Raw genomic sequence first — 25,080 nt, forward strand, 5'->3', positions numbered from 1 at the left:
GAGAGGGGGTAGAGAGAGAGAGAGGAGGGAGAGGAGGGGGTAGAGAGAGGAGAGAGAGAGGAGTTAGAGACTGGGATGACCTGCTTCCCCTCATACCATCCTTTATTAATGTGTTCCTACGAACCTCCTAGAGAGAGAGAGAGAGAGGAGGGGGTAGAGAGAGAGGGGAGAGAGAGAGAGGAGAGAGAGGAGGGGTAGAGAGAGGGGAGAGAGAGAGAGGGAGAAGAGAGAGAGGATGGGGTAGAGAGAGAGAGAGTGGAGAGAGAGGAGGGGGCAGAGAGAGAGAGGGGAGAGAGAGAGAGAGGAGGGGTAGAGAGAGAGAGAGGGGAGAGAGAGGGGAGAGAGAGAGGGGAGAGAGAGAGGGGAGAGAGAGAGAGGAGGGGGTAGAGAGAGAGAGAGGGAGAGAGAGGGGAGAGAGAGAGGGGAGAGAGAGAGGGAGAGAGAGAGGGGAGAGAGAGAGGGGAGAGAGGAGGGAGAGAGGGAGGGGAGAAGAGAGAGAGAGGGGAGAAGAGAGAGAGAGGAGGGGAGAAGAGAGAGGAGGGGGTAGAGAGAGAGAGGAGAGAGAGGGGAGAGAGAGAGAAGAGAGAGAGGAGGGGGGTAGAGAGAGAGAGGGGAGAGAGAGGAGAGAGAGGAGGGGGTAGAGAGAGAAGAGAAGGAGAGAAAAAGAGAAGGAGAGAGAGAAAAGAGAAGGAGAGAAAAAGAGAGAAAAGAGAAAAGGAGAGAGAAGAGAAGGAGAGAAAAAGAGGACACCCTCAGTGTCCTCTTACCTCAGGGGAGTGCAGGATGTCTCTGTCCTTACCTCAGGGGAGTGCAGGATGTCTCTGTCCACCACCTCAGCGTCGATAGCCATCAGTGTTCTGAGGTAGACGTCGACCCCATGTGGGTTCAGGCCCACTAGAGACAGCAGGTCGAAGAAGAACTTGGGCCAGTGGGTCAGGTACTCCATCACGAAGGTCAGAGCAAACACCTGGGCTGCCTTGTTACGGATGAACGGCTTCTCTGGTTGGGAGTTCATTAACTGGAGAGGAGGAGGAGGAAGGGAGAGGAGGAAGAAGAGGAGGAGGAGGAAGGGAAGGAGGAGGAGGAAGGGAAGGAGGAGGAGGAAGGGAGAGGAGGAAGAAGAGGAGGAGGATGAAGAGGAGGAGGATGGAAGGAAGGAAGAAGAAGAGGAGGAGGAAGGGGATGAAGGATGAAGAGGAGGAGGAAGGAAGAAGAAGAGGAGGAGGAAGGGGACGAAGGATGAAGAGGAGGAGGAAGGAAGAAGAAGAAGAGGAGAAAGAAGAAGGAGGAAGAAGAAGAAGAGGAGGGGAAGAAATAAGAAGAGGAGAAGGGGAGGATTGTCAGGATAGCAGAGAAGGAGAATATTATATTGACATTCATTTTCTAATAGAAATTTTCAATTCAGGAATTCAGGTGTAGTAGTGTTGTTGATGAAATGTGGAACTAACGACAGCTCAAGTAACAAATAGAGTTGTTGATGAAACGTGCTTGAAACGTGCTACGTTGCTGTGACAGGTTGACTAAGTGACAGAGAAGCCCCACCTGACCCTGTAGCCACTTCATCAGGGTTTCTCTGATCAGCTGTTGCTGGGCAGGACTGAGCCCTCCATGTCTGGGACAAAACACACAACACACAGTCACTTTCCGTTCAGAACTAGTTCACAGAGGAATGCTGCTGACAGAGACACACGCACATGGTTTTCAGTCAGATGTTAGGAAGAAAATGTGCAGTACTTTAATGCCCTACTGTGAAAGCATGATTAAAGGTGACAGTACTTTAATGCTCTACTGTGAAAGCATGAGAAAAGGTGACAGTACTTTAATGCTCTACTGTGAAAGCATGAGAAAAGGTGACAGTACTTTAATGCCCTACTGTGAAAGCATGGGAAAACGTGACAATACTTTAATGCCCTACTGTGAAAGCATGAGAAAAGGTGACAGTACTTTAATGCCCTACTGTGAAAGCGGGAAAAGGTGACAGTACTTTAATGCCATACTGTGAAAGCATGAGAAAAGGTGACAGTACTTTAATGCCCTACTGTGAAAGCATGGGAAAAGGTGACAATACTTTAATGCCCTACTGTGAAAGCATGAGAAAAGGTGACAGTACTTTAATGCCCTACTGTGAAAGCATGGGAAAAGGTGACAGTACTTTAATGCCATACTGTGAAAGCATGAGAAAAGGTGACAGTACTTTAATGCCATACTGTGAAAGCATGGGAAAAGGTGACAGTACTTTAATGCTCTACTGTGAAAGCATGGGAAAAGGTGACAGTACTTTAATGCCCTACTGTGAAAGCATGAGAAAAGGTGACAGTACTTTAATGCCCTACTGTGAAAGCATGAGAAAAGGTGACAGTACTTTAATGCCCTACTGTGAAAGCATGGGAAAAGGTGACAGTACTTTAATGCTCTACTGTGAAAGCATGGGAAAAGGTGACAGTACTTTAATGCCCTACTGTGAAAGCATGAGAAAAGGTGACAGTACTTTAATGCCCTACTGTGAAAGCATGGGAAAAGGTGACAGTACTTTAATGCTCTACTGTGAAAGCATGAGAAAAGGTGACAGTACTTTAATGCCCTACTGTGAAAGCATGAGAAAAGGTGACAGTACTTTAATGCTCTACTGTGAAAGCATGGGAAAAGGTGACAGTACTTTAATGCCCTACTGTGAAAGCATGAGAAAAGGTGACAGTACTTTAATGCCCTACTGTGAAAGCATGAGAAAAGGTGACAGTACTTTAATGCCCTACTGTGAAAGCATGGGAAAAGGTGACAGTACTTTAATGCTCTACTGTGAAAGCATGGGAAAAGGTGACAGTACTTTAATGCCCTACTGTGAAAGCATGAGAAAAGGTGACTACTTTAATGCTCTACTGTGAAAGCATGAGAAAAGGTGACAGTACTTTAATGCCCTACTGTGAAAGCATGGGAAAAGGTGACAATACTTTAATGCCCTACTGTGAAAGCATGGGAAAAGGTGACAGTACTTTAATGCCCTACTGTGAAAGCATGGGAAAAGGTGACAGTACTTTAATGCTCTACTGTGAAAGCATGAGAAAAGGTGACAATACTTGAATGCCCTACTGTGAAAGCATGGGAAAAGGTGACAGTACTTTAATGCTCTACTGTGAAAGCATGGGAAAAGGTGACAGTACTTTAATGCCCTACTGTGAAAGCATGGGAAAAGGTGACAGTACTTTAATGCCCTACTGTGAAAGCATGGGAAAAGGTGACAGTACTTTAATGCCCTACTGTGAAAGCATGGGAAAAGGTGACAGTACTTTAATGCCCTACTGTGAAAGCATGGGAAAAGGTGACAGTACTTTAATGCTCTACTGTGAAAGCATGGGAAAAGGTGACAGTACTTTAATGCCCTACTGTGAAAGCATGGGAAAAGGTGACAGTACTTTAATGCCCTACTGTGAAAGCATGGGAAAAGGTGACAGTACTTTAATGCTCTACTGTGAAAGCATGGGAAAAGGTGACAGTACTTTAATGCCCTACTGTGAAAGCATGGGAAAAGGTGACAGCATTAGCTGTTATCTGGAGTCATGGAGGAACAGTCAACATATTATCACAGACTTCCTAATTCATCCATCCATCCATCCTCTCCTTCCCCTCCTCTCACCTGTACTTGATCTGGTGCTCCAGGACTTGGAAACAGAAGAACTTCACATGGTCGTCACTGAGAGAGGGATTAATAAAGATATTACAATACAACACAGGGTCGTCACTGAGAGAGGGATTAATAAAGATATTACAATACAACACAGGGTCGTCACTGAGAGAGGGATTAATAAAGATATTACAATACAACACAGGGTCGTCACTGAGAGAGGGATTAATAAAGATATTACAATACAACACAGGGTCGTCACTGAGAGAGGGATTAATAAAGATATTACAATACAACACAGGGTCGTCACTGAGAGAGGGATTAATAAAGATATTACAATACAACACAGGGTCGTCACTGAGAGAAGGATTAATAAAGATATTACAATACAACACAGGGTCGTCACTGAGAGAGGGATTAATAAAGATATTACATTACAACACAGGGCCGTCACTGAGAGAGGGATTAATAAAGATATTACAATACAACACAGGGTCGTCACTGAGAGAGGGATTAATAAAGATATTACATTACAACACAGGGTCGTCACTGAGGGAGGGATTAATAAAGATATTACAATACAACACAGGGTCGTCACTGAGAGAGGGATTAATAAAGATATTACAATACAACACAGGGTCGTCACTGAGAGAGGGATTAATAAAGATATTACAATACAACACAGGGTCGTCACAGAGAGAGGGATTAATAAAGATATTACATTACAACACAGGGTCGTCACTGAGGGAGGGATTAATAAAGATATTACAATACAACACAGGGTCGTCACTGAGAGAAGGATTAATAAAGATATTACAATACAACACAGGGTCGTCACTGAGCGAAGGATTAATAAAGATATTACAATACAACACAGGGTCGTCACTGAGAGAAGGATTAATAAAGATATTACAATACAACACAGGGTCGTCACTGAGCGACAGATTAATAAAGATATTACAATACAACACAGGGTCGTCATTGAGAGAGGGATTAATAAAGATATTACAATACAACACAGGGTCGTCACTGAGAGAGGGATTAATAAAGATATTACATTACAACACAGGGTCGTCACTGAGGGAGGGATTAATAAAGATATTACAATACAACACAGGGTCGTCACTGAGAGAAGGATTAATAAAGATATTACAATACAACACAGGGTCGTCACTGAGAGAGGGATTAATAAAGATATTACAATACAACACAGGGTCACAGAGAGAGGGATTAATAAAGATATTACATTACAACACAGGGTCGTCACTGAGGGAGGGATTAATAAAGATATTACAATACAACACAGGGTCGTCACTGAGAGAAGGATTAATAAAGATATTACAATACAACACAGGGTCGTCACTGAGCGAAGGATTAATAAAGATATTACAATACAACACAGGGTCGTCACTGAGAGAAGGATTAATAAAGATATTACAATACAACACAGGGTCGTCACTGAGCGACAGATTAATAAAGATATTACAATACAACACAGGGTCGTCATTGAGAGAGGGATTAATAAAGATATTACAATACAACACAGGGTCGTCACTGAGAGAGGGATTAATAAAGATATTACATTACAACACAGGGTCGTCACTGAGAGTCCAGAGAAGGACCAACAGGGAGACCAACAGGGAGACCAGAGAAGGACCAACAACAGGGAGACAAACAGGAGACCAGAGAAGGACCAACAGGGAGACCAACAGGGAGACCAGATAAGGACCAACAGGGAGACCAGATAAGGACCAACAGGGAGACCAACAGGGAGACCAGATAAGGACCAACAGGGAGACCAACAGGGAGACCAACAGGGAGACCAGAGAAGAACCAACAGGGAGACCAACAGGGAGACCAACAGGGAGACCAGAGAAGAACCAACAGGAGACCAGATAAGGACCAACAGGGAGACCAACAGGGTGAACAGAGAAGGACCAACAGGGAGACCAGAGAAGGACCAACAGGGAGACCAACAGGGAGACCAACAGGGAGACCAGAGAAGGACCAACAGGGAGACCAACAGGGAGACCAGATAAGGACCAACAGGGAGACCAGATAAGGACCAACAGGGAGACCAGAGAAGGACCAACAGGGAGACCAACAGGGAGACCAACAGGGAGACCAACAGGGAGACCAGAGAAGGACCAACAGGGAGACCAGAGAAGGACCAACAGGGAGACCAACAGGGAGACCAACAGGGAGACCAGAGAAGGACCAACAGGGAGACCAGAGAAGGACCAACAGGGAGACCAACAGGGAGACCAGAGAAGGACCAACAGGGAGACCAACAGGGAGACCAGAGAAGGACCAACAGGGAGACCAACAGGGAGACCAGAGAAGGACCAACAGGGAGACCAGAGAAGGACCAACAGGGAGACCAACAGGGAGACCAACAGGGAGACCAGAGAAGGACCAACAGGGAGACCAACAGGGAGACCAGAGAAGGACCAACAGGGAGACCAACAGGGAGACCAACAGGGAGACCAGAGAAGGACCAACAGGGAGACCAACAGGGAGACCAGAGAAGGACCAACAGGGAGACCAGAGAAGGACCAACAGGGAGACCAACAGGGAGACCAACAGGGAGACCAACAGGGAGACCAGAGAGAGACCAACAGGGAGACCAACAGGGAGACCAGAGAAGGACCAACAGGGAGACCAACAGGGAGACCAACAGGGAGACCAGAGAAGGACCAACAGGGAGACCAACAGGGAGACCAGAGAAGGACCAACAGGGAGACCAACAGGGAGACCAACAGGGAGACCAGAGAAGGACCAACAGGGAGACCAACAGGGAGACCAGAGTCCAGAGAAGGACCAACAGGGAGACCAACAGGGAGACCAGAGAAGGACCAACAGGGAGACCAGAGTCCAGAGAAGGACCAACAGGGAGACCAACAGGGAGACCAGAGAAGGACCAACAGGGAGACCAACAGGGAGACCAACAGGGAGACCAGAGAAGGACCAACAGGGAGACCAACAGGGAGACCAACAGGGAGACCAGAGAAGGACCGACAGGGAGACAAAGCAGTAGAACAGGTTGGAATCTGAAACCTCCCAGGTTTGACTAGAAGGATACTGTACCGTCTCTAATCAGAATCCTACCAACTAATGGGTCTCACCTGTAAATGCCTTTAGCCAGGGCCTCTGCACACACCTCCCAGGCATCCTGGGACTCCTTCAACTGCTCAAAATACACCATCGCCTGAGGAGGAGAAACAGGAGCAGTGAGAGAGAAACAGAAGCAGAGAGAGAAACAGGAGCAGAGAGAGAAACGGAGCAGAGAGAAACAGGAGCGGAGCAGAGAGAAACAGGAGCAGAGAGAGAGAAACAGGAGCAGAGAGAGAAACAGGAGCAGAGAGAGAGAAACAGGAGCAGAGAAACAGGAGCAGAGAGAGAGAAACAGAAGCAGAGAGAGAGAAACAGAAAGAGAGAGAGAGAGAGAAACAGAAGCAGAGAGAGAGAGAAACAGAAGCAGAGAGAGAGAGAGAGAGAAACAGAAGCAGAGAGAGAGAGAGAAACAGAAGCAGAGAGAGAGAGAGAGAGAAACAGAAGCAGAGAGAGAGAGAGAGAAACAGAAGCAGAGAGAGAGAGAGAGAGAGAAACAGAAGCAGAGAGAGAGAGAGAGAGAAACAGAAGCAGAGAGAGAGAGAGAGAGAAACAGAAGCAGAGAGAGAGAGAGAGAGAAACAGAAGCAGAGAGAGAGAGAGAGAAACAGAAGCAGAGAGAGAGAGAGAGAAACAGAAGCAGAGAGAGAGAGAGAGAGAAACAGAAGCAGAGAGAGAGAGAGAGAAACAGAAGCAGAGAGAGAGAGAGAGAAACAGAAGCAGAGAGAGAGAGAGAGAAACAGAAGCAGAGAGAGAGAGAGAGAAACAGAAGCAGAGAGAGAGAGAGAGAAACAGAAGCAGAGAGAGAGAGAGAGAAACAGAAGCAGAGAGAGAGAGAGAGAAACAGAAGCAGAGAGAGAGAGAGAAACAGAAGCAGAGAGAGAGAGAGAGAAACAGAAGAGAGAGAGAGAGAGAGAGAAACAGAAGCAGAGAGAGAGAAACAGAAGCAGAGAGAGAGAGAGAGAAACAGAAGCAGAGAGAGAGAGAGAGAGAAACAGAAGCAGAGAGAGAGAGAGAGAAACAGAAGCAGAGAGAGAGAGAGAGAAACAGAAGCAGAGAGAGAGAGAGAGAAACAGAAGCAGAGAGAGAGAGAGAGAAACAGAAAGAGAGAGAGAGAGAGAAACAGGAGCAGAGAGAGAGAGAAACAGGAGCAGAGAGAGAGAGAAACAGGAGCAGAGAGAGAGAGAAACAGAAGCAGAGAGAGAGAGAAACAGAAGCAGAGAGAGAGAGAAACAGAAGCAGAGAGAGAGAGAAACAGAAGCAGAGAGAGAGAGAAACAGAAGCAGAGAGAGAGAAACAGAAGCAGAGAGAGAGAGAAACAGAAGCAGAGAGAGAGAAACAGAAGCAGAGAGAGAGAGAAACAGAAGCAGAGAGAGAGAGAAACAGAAGCAGAGAGAGAGAGAAACAGAAGCAGAGAGAGAGAGAGAAACAGAAGCAGAGAGAGAGAGAAACAGAAGCAGAGAGAGAGAGAAACAGAAGCAGAGAGAGAGAGAGAAACAGAAGCAGAGAGAGAGAGAAACAGAAGCAGAGAGAGAGAGAAACAGAAGCAGAGAGAGAGAGAAACAGAAGCAGAGAGAGAGAGAAACAGAAGCAGAGAGAGAGAAACAGAAGCAGAGAGAGAGAAACAGGAGCAGAGAGAGAGAAACAGAAGCAGAGAGAGAGAAACAGGAGCAGAGAGAGAGAGAAACAGAAGCAGAGAGAGAAACAGGAGCAGAGAGAGAGAAACAGAAGCAGAGAGAGAGAAACAGAAGCAGAGAGAGAGAAACAGAAGCAGAGAGAGAGAAACAGGAGCAGAGAGAGAAACAGAAGCAGAGAGAAACAGAAGCAGAGAGAGAAACAGAAGCAGAGAGAGAAACAGAAGCAGAGAGAGAAACAGGAGCAGAGAGAGAAATAGAAGCAGAGAGAGAAACAGGAGCAGAGAGAGAGAAACAGGAGCAGAGAGAGAGAGAAACAGAAGCAGAGAGAGAGAAACAGAAGCAGAGAGAGAAACAGAAGCAGAGAGAGAGAGAGAACACAAACCCCATAACTCCCCATTCTACAGCCAGCCACACAACACCCATAACTCCCCCATTCTGCAGCCAGCCACACAACCCCCATAACTCCCCAATTCTACAGCCAGCAACACAAACCCCCTAACTCCCCATTCTGCAGCCAGCCACACAACCCCATAACTCCTCAATTCTACAGCCAGCCACACAACCCCCATAACTCCCCCATTCTACAGCCAGCCACACAACCCCCATAACTCCCCCATTCTACAGCCAGCCACACAACCCCCTAACTACACCATTCTACAGCCAGCCATAACAACACTCGTGCTGACAGAGGAGAGGGAACAAGTTAGGCAGGCTGGCTGGCTGGCTGGGTGGTTGGTTGGTTGGTTGGCTGGCTGGTTGGCTGGCTGGTTGGCTGCCTCAAGGACACAGAGTTGGTGTGGGTCTCCTAGACATGTATTTCTGTGTAGGCCTACATCTGAAAAAGCATGGTGGAAGCCTTGTGTTCCACAGCAGAACCGCAGATTCCAGGTGGAAGCCTTGTGTTCCACAGCAGAACCGCAGATTCCAGGTGGAAGCCTTGTGTTCCACAGCAGATCCACAGATCCCAAGTGGAAGCCTTGTGTTCCACAACAGATCCCAGGTGGAAGCCTTGTGTTCCACAACAGATCCCAGGTGGAAGCCTTGCGTTCCACAACAGATCCCAGGTGGAAGCCTTGTGTTCCACAACAGATCCCAGGTGGAAGCCTTGTGTTCCACAACAGATCCCAGGTGGAAGCCTTGTGTTCCACAACAGATCCCAGGTGGAAGCCCTGTGTTCCACAACAGATCCCAGGTGGAAGCCTTGTGTTCCACAACAGATCCCAGGTGGAAGCCTTGTGTTCCACAGCTATTGCTGTTGTATTACAGAATGTGTATATTACTGTATATAGAGGCCTATTGGTCTGTAGCGAACCGCTCAAACCCACTCATTGACTTTCTGTAGCCATGTTTAACTTCCTGAGTGGTACTGGTCTCTGTAAACAGCACCAGTTACAACATAACAACTTAATGCGGAGAGAACTTGTCAAGTCCCCTGGATGGAGAGTCTGACGAGACAGAGCGCTGGTTCAAGTCCCCTGGATGGAGAGTCTGACGAGACAGAGCACTGGTTCAAGTCCCCTGGATGAAGAGCCTGACGAGACAGAGCGCTGGTTCAAGTCCCTGGATGGTGAGTCTGACGGGACAGAGCACTGGTTCAAGTCCCCTGGATGGTGAGTCTGACGGGACAGAGCACTGGTTCAAGTCCCATGGATGGTGAGTCTGACGGGACAGAGCACTGGTTCAAGTCCCATGGATGGTGAGTCTGACGGGACAGAGCACTGGTTCAAGTCCCATGGATGGTGAGTCTGACGGGACAGAGCACTGGTTCAAGTCCCATGGATGGTGAGTCTGACGGGACAGAGCACTGGTTCAAGTCCCATGGATGGAGAGCCTGACGAGACAGAGCGCTGGTTCAAGTCCCATGGATGGAGAGCCTGACGAGACAGAGCGCTGGTTGTCAAGTCCCATGGATGGAGAGCCTGACGAGACAGAGCACTGGTTCAAGTCCCATGGATGGAGAGCCTGACGAGACAGAGCGCTGGTTGTCAAGTCCCATGGATGGAGAGTCTGACGAGACAGAGCGCTGGTTCAAGTCCCATGGATGGTCTGACGAGACAGAGCACTGGTTCAAGTCCCATGGATGGAGAGTCTGACGAGACAGAGCACTGGTTCAAGTCCCATGGATGGAGAGCCTGACGAGACAGAGCACTGGTTCAAGTCCCATGGATGGAGAGCCTGACGAGACAGAGCACTGGTTCAAGTCCCATGGATGGAGAGCCTGACGAGACAGAGCGCTGGTTGTCAAGTCCCATGGATGGAGAGCCTGACGAGACAGAGCGCTGGTTCAAGTCCCATGGATGGTCTGACGAGACAGAGCACTGGTTCAAGTCCCATGGATGGTCTAACGAGACAGAGCACTGGTTCAAGTCCCATGGATGGAGAGTCTGACGAGACAGAGCACTGGTTCAAGTCCCATGGATGGAGAGCCTGACGAGACAGAGCACTGGTTCAAGTCCCATGGATGGAGAGTCTGACGAGACAGAGCACTGGTTCAAGTCCCACGGATGGAGAGCCTGACGAGACAGAGCACTGGTTCAAGTCCCACGGATGGAGAGTCTGACGAGACAGAGCGCTGGTTCAAGTCCCATGGATGGAGAGTCTGACGAGACAGAGCACTGGTTCAAGTCCCTGGGTGGACAGTCTACATGGCTCTAAGAATCATTTGCAGGAGCCAATGCGCTTGGATCAAGTTCAGTCTACATGGACCAGTCTACATGGACCAGACCAGTCTACATGGGATCTGAGAATCATTTGCAGGAGCCAACGCGTTTGGATCCGCAAGATTTGTCCTCTACAAGCACATGAATGAACTGCACACACACACACACACACACACACAGTGTAATGAGACTTACCTTCTGCCTATAGCAGGCGTCTGCATTAGGGTTGAGCCCCAGCAGGGCCTGCTCGTCCATGTTGATGATGGAGACAGACTGGCAGGCCATGAGAAGGTCTTCTGTTGCTGCCCTCCACGGTAGTTTCACCGTCTTCTGTTGCTGCCCTCCACGGTAGCTTCACAGTCTTCTGTTGCTCCCCTCCACGGTAGTTTCACAGTCTTCTGTTGCTGCCCTCCACGGTAGCTTCACCGTCTTCTGTTGCTCCCCTCCACGGTAGTTTCACCGTCTTCTGTTGCTGCCCTCCACGGTAGTTTCACCGTCTTCTGTTGCTGCCCTCCACGGTAGTTTCACCGTCTTCTGTTGCTGCCCTCTACGGTAGTTTCACCGTCTTCTGTTGCTGCCCTCCGGCAGGCCAAGCACATCTACACACAACAAAAATAACATCAACAATAATAATTAGGGTTGGGAATTGCCAGGGACCTCACAATACGATATCACGAGGTGCCAATATGATGTGTATTGCGATTCTCCATATGCATTGAGATTCTATATATAAACTGTGATTCAATACTGTCATTTTAGTGCAATTTGATGTTCCAAACATATCGCTCACCAATATGTCTGATGCAGAGCGACGAGAGAAAACAAGCTTTTGTAAAAAATAATAATAATATTTAAACGTTTAACTAATTTTCTCCCCAATTTCGTGATATCCAAATTGGTAGGTGCAGTCTTGTCCCATCGCTGCAACTCCCGTACGGAACTCAGGAGAGGCGAAGGTCGAGAGCCGTGAGTCCTCCGAAACACGACCCTGCCAAGCCGCACTGCTTCTTGACACACTGCCACACTGCCAGCCGCACCGGAGGAAACACTGCCAGCCGCACCAAGCCAGCCGCACCAATGTGTCGGAGGAAACACTGCCAGCCGCACCAATGTGTCGGAGGAAATATCTTCCAGCTGGCGACCGAAGTCAGCTTACAGGCACCTGGCCCGCCACAAGGAGTCTAGAGCACGAACGGGACAAGGACATCCTGGCCCGCCACAAGGAGTCGCTAGAGTACGAAGGGGACAAGGACATCCTGGCCCGCCACAAGGAGTCGCTAGAGCGCGAACGGGACAAGGACATCCTGGCCCGCCACAAGGAGTCGCTAGAGCGCGAACGGGACAAGGACATCCTGGCCCGCCACAAGGAGTCGCTAGAGCGCGAACGGGACAAGGACATCCTGGCCCGCCACAAGGAGTCGCTAGAGCGCGAAGGGGACAAGGACATCCTGGCCCGCCACAAGGAGTCTAGAGCGCGAAGGGGACAAGGACATCCTGGCCCGCCACAAGGAGTCTAGAGCACGAACGGGACAAGGACATCCTAGTCTACACTTCTTAGCTAGTGGTGCCGTTGAGTTCCATTGTGTGATTGCGTCATTGCCCAGGACAGCTGCACAACAGTAGCTAACGAGCACAGCAGTGTAGTGACCTGCATGGCACTGCGAGTGTCAGCGTGTGTGTGTGGCTAATATTGTTTCACACACACACACACACACACACACACACACACACACACACACACACACACACACACACAGAGTAACGCTGATTCAACAGAAACACGTTCGGTGTTGAGGGCCAGACAGACCCTGGAACTGGCCCCAGTTCCCCTGCTACATAGCTGAACAATACCCAGTAGCTAATCAGTACCCAGTAGCTAATCCCAGTTCCCCTGCTGTACCCAGTATCTAACCCCAGTTCCCTGCTGTACCCAGTAGCTAACCCCAGTTCCCCTGAGACTAACCCCAGTTCCCCTGCTGTACCCAGTAGCTGAATCCCAGTTCCCCTGCTGTACCCAGTATTAACCCCAGTTCCCCTGCTGTAACCAGGAGCTAACCCCAGTTCGCCTGCTGTACCCAGTAGCTAACCCCAGTTCCCCTGCTGTACCCAGTAGCTAACCCCAGTTCCCCTGAGACTAACCCCAGTTCCCCTGCTGTACCCAGTAGCTAATCCCAGTTCCCTGCTGTACCCAGTATCTAACCCCAGTTCCCCTGCTGTAACCAGAGCTAACCCCAGTTGCCTGCTGTACCCAGTATCTAACCCCAGTTCCCCTGCTGTACCCAGTAGCTAACCCCAGTTCCCCTGCTGTACCCAGTAGCTAACCCCAGTTCCCCTGCTGTACCCAGTAGCTAACCCCAGTTCCCCTGCTGTACCCTTAGCTAATCCCAGTTCCCCTGCTGTAACCCAGTATCTAACCCCAGTTCGCCTGCTGTACCCAGTATCTAACCCCAGTTCCCCTGCTGTACCCAGTAGCTAACCCCAGTTCCCCTGCTGTACCCAGTATCTAACCCCAGTTCCCCTGCTGTACCCAGTAGCTAATCCCCAGTTCCCCTGCTGTACCCAGTATCTAATCCCCGTTCCCCTGCTGTACCCAGTATCTAACCCCAGTTCGCCTGCTGTACCCAGTATCTAACCCCAGTTCCCCTGCTGTACCCAGTAGCTAACCCCAGTTCCCCTGCTGTACCCAGTATCTAACCCCAGTTCCCCTGCTGTACCCAGTAGCTAACCCCAGTTCCCCTGCGGTACCCAGGAGCTAACCCCAGTTCCCCTGCGGCTAACCCCAGTTCCCCTGCTGTACCCAGGAGCTAATCCCAGTTCCCCTGCTGTACCCAGTAGCTAACCCCAGTTCCCCTGCTGTACCCAGTAGCTAACCCCAGTTCCCCTGCTGTACCCAGTAACTAACAGTTACACAACACATAGCTAGCATGATGCAACATGGACTCAATATTTCTAATCAGTTAAGTACACAGATATCATAACAGGTGCAGCGAATGTTTGTCTTTCTAGTTCCTACAGTACAGTAATATATAATGTTTCTAGTTCCTACAGTAATATATAATGTTTCTAGTTCCTACAGTACAGTAATATATAATGTTTCTAGTTCCTACAGTAATATATAATGTTTCTAGTTCCAACAGTACAGTAATATATAATGTTTCTAGTTCCTACAGTACAGTAATACATAATGTTTCTAGTTCCTACAGTAATATATAATGTTTCTAGTTCCTACAGTACAGTAATATATAATGTTTCTAGCTCCTACAGTAATATATAATGTTTCTAGTTCCTACAGTAATATATAATGTTTCTAGTTCCTACAGTAATATATAATGTTTCTAGTTCCTACAGTACAGTAATATATAATGTTTCTAGTTCCCTACAGTAATATATAATGTTTCTAGTTCCTACAGTAATATATAATGTTTCTAGTTCCTACAGTAATATATAATGTTTCTAGTTCCTACAGTAATATATAATGTTTCTAGTTCCTACAGTAATATATAATGTTTCTAGTTCCTACAGTAATATATAATGTTTCTAGTTCTACAGTACAGTAATATATAATGTTTCTAGTTCCTACAGTAATATATAATGTTTCTAGTTCCTACAGTACAGTAATATATAATGTTTCTAGTTCCTACAGTACAGTAATATATAATGTTTCTAGTTCCTACAGTACAGTAATATATAATGTTTCTAGTTCCTACAGTACAGTAATACATAATGTTTCTAGTTCCTACAGTAATATATAATGTTTCTAGTTCCGACAGTACAGTAATATATAATGTTTAGTTCCTACAGTAATATATGTTTCTAGTTCCTACAGTAATATATAATGTTTCTAGTTCCTACAGTAATATATAATGTTTCTAGTTCCTACAGTAATACATAATGTTTCTAGCTCCTACAGTAATATATAATGTTTCTAGTTCCTACAGTAATATATAATGTTTCTAGTTCCTACAGTACAGTAATATATAATGTTTCTAGTTCCTACAGTAATATATAATGTTTCTAGTTCCTACAGTAATATATAATGTTTCTAGTTCCTACAGTAATATATAATGTTTCTAGTTCCTACAGTAATATATAATGTTTCTAGTTCCTACAGTAATATATAATGTTTCTAGTTCCTACAGTACAGTAATATATAATGTTTCTAGTTCCAACAGTACAGTAATATATAATGTTTCTAGCTCCAACAGTACAGTAATATATAATGTTTCTAGTTCCGACAGTACAGTAATATATAATGTTTCTAGTTCCTACAGTAATGTATAATGTTTCTAGTTCCTACAGTACAGTAATATATAATGTTTCTAGTTCCAACAGTACAGTAATATATAATGTTTCTAGCTCCAACAGTACAGTAATATATAATGTTTCTAGTTCCGACAGTACAGTAATATATAATGTTTCTAGTTCCGACAGTACAGTAATATATAATGTTTCTAGTTCCTACAGTAATATATAATGTTTCTAGTTCCTACAGTACAGTAATATATAATGTTTCTAGTTCCTACAGTAATATACAATGTTTCTAGTTCCTACAGTACAGTAATAAATAATGTTTCTAGTTCCTACAGTACAGTAATATATAATGTTTCTAGTTCCTACAGTACAGTAATATATAATGTTTCTAGTTCCTACAGTACAGTAATATATAATGTTTCTAGTTCCTACAGTACAGTAATATATAATGTTTCTAGTTCCTACAGTACAGTAATATATAATGTTTCTAGTTCCAACAGTACAGTAATATATAATGTTTCTAGTTCCTACAGTAATATAATGTTTCTAGTTCCAACAGTACAGTAATATATAATGTTTAGTTCCTACAGTAATATATAATGTTTCTAGTTCCTACAGTAATATATAATGTTTCTAGTTCCTACAGTAATATATAATGTTTCTAGTTCCTACAGTAATACATAATGTTTCTAGTTCCTACAGTACAGTAATATATAATGTTTCTAGTTCCTACAGTACAGTAATACATAATGTTTCTAGCTCCTACAGTAATATATAATGTTTCTAGTTCCTACAGTAATATATAATGTTTCTAGTTCCTACAGTACAGTAATATATAATGTTTCTAGTTCCTACAGTAATATATAATGTTTCTAGTTCCTACAGTAATATATAATGTTTAGTTCCTACAGTAATATATAATGTTTCTAGTTCCTACAGTAATATATAATGTTTCTAGTTCCTACAGTAATACATAATGTTTCTAGTTCCTACAGTACAGTAATATATAATGTTTCTAGTTCCTACAGTACAGTAATATATAATGTTTCTAGTTCCTACAGTACAGTAATATATAATGTTTCTAGTTCCTACAGTACAGTAATATATAATGTTTCTAGTTCCTACAGTACAGTAATATATAATGTTTCTAGTTCCTACAGTACAGTAATATATAATGTTTCTAGTTCCTACAGTACAGTAATATATAATGTTTCTAGTTCCGACAGTACAGTAATATATAATGTTTCTAGTTCCTACAGTACAGTAATATATAATGTTTCTAGTTCCAACAGTACAGTAATATATAATGTTTCTAGTTCCTACAGTAATATATAATGTTTCTAGTTCCTACAGTAATATATAATGTTTAGTTCCTACAGTAATATATAATGTTTCTAGTTCCTACAGTAATATATAATGTTTCTAGTTCCTACAGTAATACATAATGTTTCTAGTTCCTACAGTACAGTAATATATAATGTTTCTAGTTCCTACAGTACAGTAATACATAATGTTTCTAGCTCCTACAGTAATATATAATGTTTAGTTCCTACAGTAAATATAATGTTTCTAGTTCCTACAGTAATATATAATGTTTCTAGTTCCTACAGTAATACATAATGTTTCTAGTTCCAACAGTACAGTAATATATAATGTTTCTAGTTCCTACAGTACAGTAATATATAATGTTTTCTAGTTCCTACAGTACAGTAATATATAATGTTTCTAGTTCCTACAGTACAGTAATATATAATGTTTCTAGCTCCTACAGTAATATATAATGTTTCTAGTTCCTACAGTAATATATAATGTTTCTAGTTCCTACAGTAATATATAATGTTTTCTAGTTCCTACAGTACAGTAATATATAATGTTTCTAGTTCCTACAGTAATATATAATGTTTCTAGTTCCTACAGTAATATATAATGTTTTCTAGTTCCTACAGTAATATATAATGTTTCTAGTTCCTACAGTACAGTAATATATAATGTTTCTAGTTCCTACAGTAATATATAATGTTTCTAGTTCCTACAGTAATATATAATGTTTCTAGTTCCTACAGTACAGTAATATATAATGTTTCTAGTTCCTACAGTAATATATAATGTTTCTAGTTCCTACAGTACAGTAATATATAATGTTTCTAGTTCCTACAGTACAGTAATATATAATGTTTCTAGTTCCTACAGTACAGTAATATATAATGTTTCTAGTTCCTACAGTACAGTAATACATAATGTTTCTAGTTCCTACAGTAATATATAATGTTTCTAGTTCCGACAGTACAGTAATATATAATGTTTAGTTCCTACAGTAATATATGTTTCTAGTTCCTAAGTAATATATAATGTTTCTAGTTCCTACAGTAATATATAATGTTTCTAGTTCCTACAGTAATACATAATGTTTCTAGCTCCTACAGTAATATATAATGTTTCTAGTTCCTACAGTAATATATAATGTTTCTAGTTCCTACAGTACAGTAATATATAATGTTTCTAGTTCCTACAGTAATATATAATGTTTCTAGTTCCTACAGTAATATATAATGTTTCTAGTTCCGACAGTACAGTAATATATAATGTTTCTAGTTCCTACAGTAATGTATAATGTTTCTAGTTCCTACAGTACAGTAATATATAATGTTTCTAGTTCCAACAGTACAGTAATATATAATGTTTCTAGCTCCAACAGTACAGTAATATATAATGTTTCTAGTTCCGACAGTACAGTAATATATAATGTTTCTAGTTCCGACAGTACAGTAATATATAATGTTTCTAGTTCCTACAGTAATATATAATGTTTCTAGTTCCTACAGTACAGTAATATATAATGTTTCTAGTTCCTACAGTAATATACAATGTTTCTAGTTCCTACAGTACAGTAATAAATAATGTTTCTAGTTCCTACAGTACAGTAATATATAATGTTTCTAGTTCCAGTACAGTACAGTAATATATAATGTTTCTAGTTCCTACAGTACAGTAATATATAATGTTTCTAGTTCCTACAGTACAGTAATATATAATGTTTCTAGTTCCTAACAGTACAGTAATATATATAATGTTTCAGTTCCTACAGTACAGTAATATATAATGTTTCTAGTTCCAACAGTACAGTAATATATAATGTTTCTAGTTCCTACAGTAATATATAATGTTTCTAGTTCCAACAGTACAGTAATATATAATGTTTAGTTCCTACAGTAATATATAATGTTTCTAGTTCCTACAGTAATATATAATGTTTCTAGTTCCTACAGTAATATATAATGTTTCTAGTTCCTACAGTAATACATAATGTTTCTAGTTCCTACAGTACAGTAATATATAATTTTGGCCTTAGTTCCTAGAGTACAGCAATAATAATGTTTCTAGCTCCTACAGTAATATATAATGTTTCTAGTTCCTACAGTAATATATAATGTTTCTAGTTCCTACAGTACAGTAATATATAATGTTTTCTAGTTCCTACAGTACAGTAATATATAATGTTTCTGTAGTTCCTACAGTACAGTAATATATAATGTTTCTAGTTCCGACAGTACAGTAATATATAATGTTTCTAGTTCCTACAGTACAGTAATATATAATGTTTCTAGTTCCTACAGTACAGTAATATATAATGTTTCTAGTTCCTACAGTACAGTAATATATAATGTTTCTAGTAATATATAGTACAGTAATATATAATGTTTCTAGTAATATACAGTACAGTAATATATAATGTTTCTAGTTCCTACAGAAAACAGTAATATATAATGTTTCTAGTTCCGACAGTACAGTAATATATAATACTTTCTAGTTCCTGCAGTACAGTAATATATAATGTTTCTAGTTCCAACAGTACAGTAATATATATAATGTTTCTAGTTCCTACAGTAATATATAATGTTCTAGTTCCTACAGTAATATATAATGTTTAGTTCCTACAGTATAATATATAATGCTTCTAGTTCCTACAGTAATATATAATGTTTCTAGTTCCTACTAGTAATACATAATGTTTCTAGTTCCTAAGTACAGTAATATATAATGTTTCTAGTTCCTACAAAGTACAGTAATACATAATGTTACAGTAAATATAGCTCCTACAGTAATATATATATGTTTCTAGTTAATACCAGTAATATATAATGTTAATAGTTCCTACAGTAATATAATGTTTTGTAGTTCCAGTAATATAATATAATGTTTCTAGTTCCTAATACAGTAATATATAATTGTTTCTAGTTCCTACAGTACAGTAATATATAAATGTTTCTAGTTCCTACAGTACAGTAATATATAATGTTTCTAGTTCCTACAGTACAAAATATATAATGTTTCTAGCTCCTACAGTAATATATAATGTTTCTAGTTCCTACAGTAATATATAATGTTTCTAGTTCCTACAGTACAGTAATATATAATGTTAGTAGTTCCTACAGTAATATATAATGTTTCTTGCCCCCATTGTGTAATATATAATGTTTCTAGTTCCTACAGTAATATATAATGTTTCTAGTTCCCACAGTACAGTAATATATAATGTTTCTAGTTCCTACAGTAATATATAATGTTTCTAGTTCCTACAGTAATATATAATGTTTCTAGTTCCTACAGTACAGTAATATATAATGTTTCTAGTTCCTACAGTAATATATATAATGTTTCTAGTTCCTACAGTACAGTAATATATAATGTTTCTAGTTCCTACAGTACAGTAATATATAATGTTTCTAGTTCCTACAGTACAGTAATATATAATGTTTCTAGTTCCTACAGTACAGTAATACATAATGTTTCTAGTTCCTACAGTAATATATATATAATGTTTCTAGTTCCGACTACAGTAATATATAATTTTAGTTCTACAGTAATATATGTTTCTAGTTCCTACAGTAATATATATGTTTCTAGTTCCTACAGTAATATATAATGTTTCTCTAGCTCCAGTAATACATAATGTTTCTAGTTCCTACAGTAATATATAATGTTTCTAGTTCCTACAGTAATATATATAATGTTTCTAGTTCCCTACAGTAATATATAATGTTTCTAGTTCCTACAGTAATATATAATGTTTCTAGTTCCTACAGTAATATATAATGTTTCTAGTTCCTACAGTAATATATAATGTTTCTAGTTCCTATTCAGTAATATAATGCTCTAGTTCCTACAGTAATATATAATGTTTCTAGTTCCTACAGTACAGTAATATATAATGTTTCTAGTTCCAACAGTACAGTAATATATAATGTTTCTAGCTCCAACAGTACAGTAATATATAATGTTTCCTTAAGTTCACAGTACAGTACTAGTTCCTACAGTAATGTATAATGTTTCTAGTTCCTACAGTACAGTAATATATAATGTTTTCTAGTTCCAACAGTACAGTAATATATAATGTTTCTAGTTCCAACAGTACAGTAATATATAATGTTTCTAGTTCCTACAGTACAGTAATATATAATGTTTCTAGTTCCGACAGTACAGTAATATATAATGTTTCTATAATGTTTCTAGTTCCTACAGTACAGTAATATATAATGTTTCTAGTTCCTACAGTAATATACAATTTTTCTAGTTCCTACAGTACAGTAATATATAATGTTTCTAGTTCCTACAGTACAGTAATATATAATGTTTCTAGTTCCCAGTACAGTAATATATAATGTTTCTAGTTCCCTACAGTAATATATAATGTTTCTAGTAATATATAATGTTTCTAGTTCCTACAGTACAGTAATATATAATGTTTCTAGTTCTAGTTCCAGTACAGTAATATAATGTTTCTAGTTCCTACAGTAATATATAATGTTTCTAGTTCCAACAGTAATATATAATGTTTCTAGTTCCTGCAGCAGTACAGTAATATATAATGTTTCTAGTTCCTACAGTAATATATAATGTTTCCTAGTTCCAGTTCCTACAGTAATATATAATGTTTCTAGTTCCTACAGTACAGTAATATATAATGTTTCTAGTTCCTACAGTACAGTAATATATAATGTTTCTAGTTCCTACAGTACAGTAATATATAATGTTTCTAGTTCCTACAGTACAGTAATATATAATGTTTCTAGTTCCTACAGTACAGTAATATATAATGTTTCTAGTGGAATAAACAGATATAATGTTTCTAGTTCCTACAGTACAGTAATATATAATGTTTCTAGTTCCTACAGTACAGTAATATATAATGTTTCTAGTTCCTACAGTACAGTAATATATAATGTTTCTAGTTCCTACAGTAATATATAATGTTTCTAGTTCCTACAGTAATATATAATGTTTCTAGTTCCTCCTACAGTAATATATAATGTTTCTAGTTCCTACAGTAATATATAATGTTTCTAGTTCCTACAGTAATATATAATGTTTTAGTTCCTACAGTAATATATAATGTTTCTAGTTCCTACAGTACAGTAATATATAATGTTTCTAGTTCCTACAGTAATATATAATGTTTCTAGTTCCCAGTACAGTAATATATAATGTTTCTAGTTCCAACAGTACAGTAATATATAATGTTTCTAGTTCCTACAGTACAGTAATATATAATGTTTCTAGTTCCTACAGTACAGTAATATATAATGTTTCTAGTTCCTCCTACAGTAATATATAATGTTTCTAGTTCCTACAGTACAGTAATATATAATGTTTCTAGTTCCTACAGTACAGTAATATATAATGTTTCTCTAGTTCCAACAGTACAGTAATATATAATGTTTCTAGTTCCTACAGTACAGTAATATATAATGTTTCTAGTTCCTACAGTAATATATAATGTTTCTAGTTCCTACAGTAATATATAATGTTTCTAGTTGTTTCTAGTTCTACAGTACAGTAATATATAATGTTTCTAGTTCCTACAGTAATATATAATGTTTCTAGTTCCTACAGTAATATATAATGTTTCTAGTTCCTAATAGTAATATATAATGTTTCTAGTTCCTACAGTACAGTAATATATAATGTTTCTAGTTCCTACAGTACAGTAATATATAATGTTTCTAGTTCCTACAGTACAGTAATATATAATGTTTCTAGTTCCTACAGTACAGTAATATATAATGTTTCTAGTTCCTACAGTACAGTAATATATAATGTTTCTAGTTCCAACAGTACAGTAATATATAATGTTTCTAGTTCAACAGTACAGTAATATATAATGTTTCTAGTTCCTACAGTAATATATAATGTTTCTAGTTCCTACAGTAATATATAATGTTTCTAGTTCCTACAGTAATATATAATGTTTCTAGTTCCTACAGTAATATATAATGTTTCTAGTTCCTACAGTAATACATAATGTTTCTAGTTCCTACAGTACAGTAATATATAATGTTTCTAGTTCCTACAGTACAGTAATACATAATGTTTCTAGCTCCTACAGTAATATATAATGTTTCTAGTTCCTACAGTAATATATAATGTTTCTAGTTCCTACAGTACAGTAATATATAATGTTTCTAGTTCCTACAGTACAGTAAATATAATGTTTCTAGTTCCTACAGTACAGTAATATATAATGTTTCTAGTTCCTACAGTACAGTAATATATAATGTTTCTAGTTCCTACAGTACAGTAATATATAATGTTTCTAGTTCCTACAGTACAGTAATATATAATGTTTCTAGTTCCTACAGTACAGTAATATATAATGTTTCTAGTTCCTACAGTACAGTAATATATAATGTTTCTAGTTCCTACAGTACAGTAATATATAATGTTTCTAGTTCCTACAGTAATATATAATGTTTCTAGTTCCAACAGTAATATAATGTTTCTAGTACAGTAATATATAATGTTTCTAGTTCCTACAGTAATATATAATGTTTCTAGTTCCTACAGTACAGTAATATATAATGTTTCTAGTTCCTACAGTAATATATATAATGTTTCTAAGTACAGTAATATATAATGTTTCTAGTTCCTACAGTACAGTAATATATAATGTTTCTAGTTCCTACAGTAATATATAATGTTTCTAGTTCCTACAGTTCTAGTAATATATAATGTTTCTAGTTCCTACAGTAATATATAATGTTTCTAGTTCCTAGTAATATATAATTTTCTAGTTCCTACAGTACAGTAATATATAATGTTTCTAGTTCCTACAGTAATATATAATGTTTCTAGTTCTACAGTACAGTAATATATAATGTTTCTAGTTCCTAGTACAGTAATATATAATGTTTCTAGTTCCTACAGTACAGTAATATATAATGTTTCTAGTTCCTACAGTACAGTAATATATAATGTTTCTAGTTCCTATAGTAATATATAATGTTTCTAGTTCCTACAGTACAGTAATATATAATGTTTCTAGTTCTACAGTAATATATAATGTTTCTAGTTCCTACAGTAAGTATATAATGTTTCTAGTTCCTACAGTACAGTAATATATAATGTTTCTAGTTCCTACAGTAATATATAATGTTTCTAGTTCCAACAGTAATATATAATGTTTTCTAGTTCCTACAGTACAGTAATATATAATGTTTCTAGTTCTACTACAGTAATATATAATGTTTCTAGTTCCTACAGTACAGTAATACATAATGTTTCTAGTTTCAGTAATATATATGTTTCTAGTTCCAGTACAGTAATATATAATGTTTCTAGTTCCTACAGTACAGTAATATATAATGTTTCTAGTTCCTACAGTACAGTAATATATAATGTTTCTAGTTCCTACAGTAATATATAATGTTTCTAGTTCCTATATATGTTTCTAGTTAATATATAATGTTTCTAGTTCCTACAGTACAGTAATATATAATGTTTCTAGTTCCTACAGTACAGTAATATAATGTTTCTAGTTCCTACAGTACAGTAATATATAATGTTTCTAGTTCCTACAGTACAGTAATATATAATGTTTCTAGTTCCTACAGTACAGTAATACATAATGTTTCTAGTTCCTACAGTACAGTAATATATAATGTTTCTAGTTCCTACAGTACAGTAATATATAATGTTTCTAGTTCCTACAGTACAGTAATATATAATGTTTCTAGTTCCTACAGTACATAATACATAATGTTTCTAGTTCCTACAACAGTAATATATAATGTTTCTAGTTCCTACAGTACAGTAATATATAATGTTTCTAGTTCCTACAGTAATATATAATGTTTCTAGTTCCTACAGTACAGTAATATATAATGTTTCTAGTTCCTACAGTACAGTATATAATGTTTCTAGTTCCTACAGTACATATATAATGTTTCTAGTTCCTACAGTACAGTAATATATAATGTTTCTAGTTCCTACAGTAATATATAATGTTTCTAGTTCCTACAGTACAGTAATATATAATGTTTCTAGTTCCTACAGTACAGTAATATATAATGTTTCTAGTTCTACTACAGTAATATATAATGTTTCTAGTTCCTACAGTACAGTAATACATAATGTTTCTAGTTCCAACAGTACAGTAATACATAATGTTTCTAGTTCCTACAGTAATATATAATGTTTCTAGTTCCAACAGTACAGTAATATATAATGTTTCTAGTTCCCTACAGTAATATATAATGTTTCTAGTTCCTACAGTACAGTAATACATAATGTTTCTAGTTCCAGTACAGTAATACATAATGTTTCTAGTTCCAACATATATAATGTTTCTAGTTCCTACAGTAATATATAATGTTTCTAGTTCCTACAGTACAGTAATATATACAGTGTTTCATAATGTTTGTGTTCTAGTTCCTACAGTACAGTAATATATAATGTTTCTAGTTCCTACAGTACAGTATATATATAATGTTTCTAGTTCCAACAGTACAGTAATATATAATGTTTCT

The 25,080-nt window shown here is 39.3% G+C and overlaps 1 protein-coding gene across 1 annotated transcript; it reads right to left on the reverse strand.

The window, feature by feature from the left end:
* Positions 1–80: 80 nt before the first annotated feature.
* LOC127924110 (exportin-T-like) lies at positions 81–11,621 on the reverse strand (the record flags this gene model as incomplete). Its single annotated transcript, XM_052508556.1, has 6 exons — positions 11,222–11,621; positions 6,745–6,827; positions 3,632–3,688; positions 1,543–1,612; positions 800–1,018; positions 81–127 (listed from the first exon to the last, which is right to left on the reverse strand). Coding segments are annotated over exons 1-6 (566 nt in total), but the record flags the coding sequence as incomplete, so codon positions are not given.
* Between the last annotated feature and the right edge of the window lie 13,459 nt (positions 11,622–25,080).

The sequence above is a fragment of the Oncorhynchus keta genome, unplaced genomic scaffold, assembly GCF_023373465.1.
Source record: "Oncorhynchus keta strain PuntledgeMale-10-30-2019 unplaced genomic scaffold, Oket_V2 Un_contig_3672_pilon_pilon, whole genome shotgun sequence".
Lineage (NCBI taxonomy): Eukaryota > Metazoa > Chordata > Actinopteri > Salmoniformes > Salmonidae > Oncorhynchus > Oncorhynchus keta.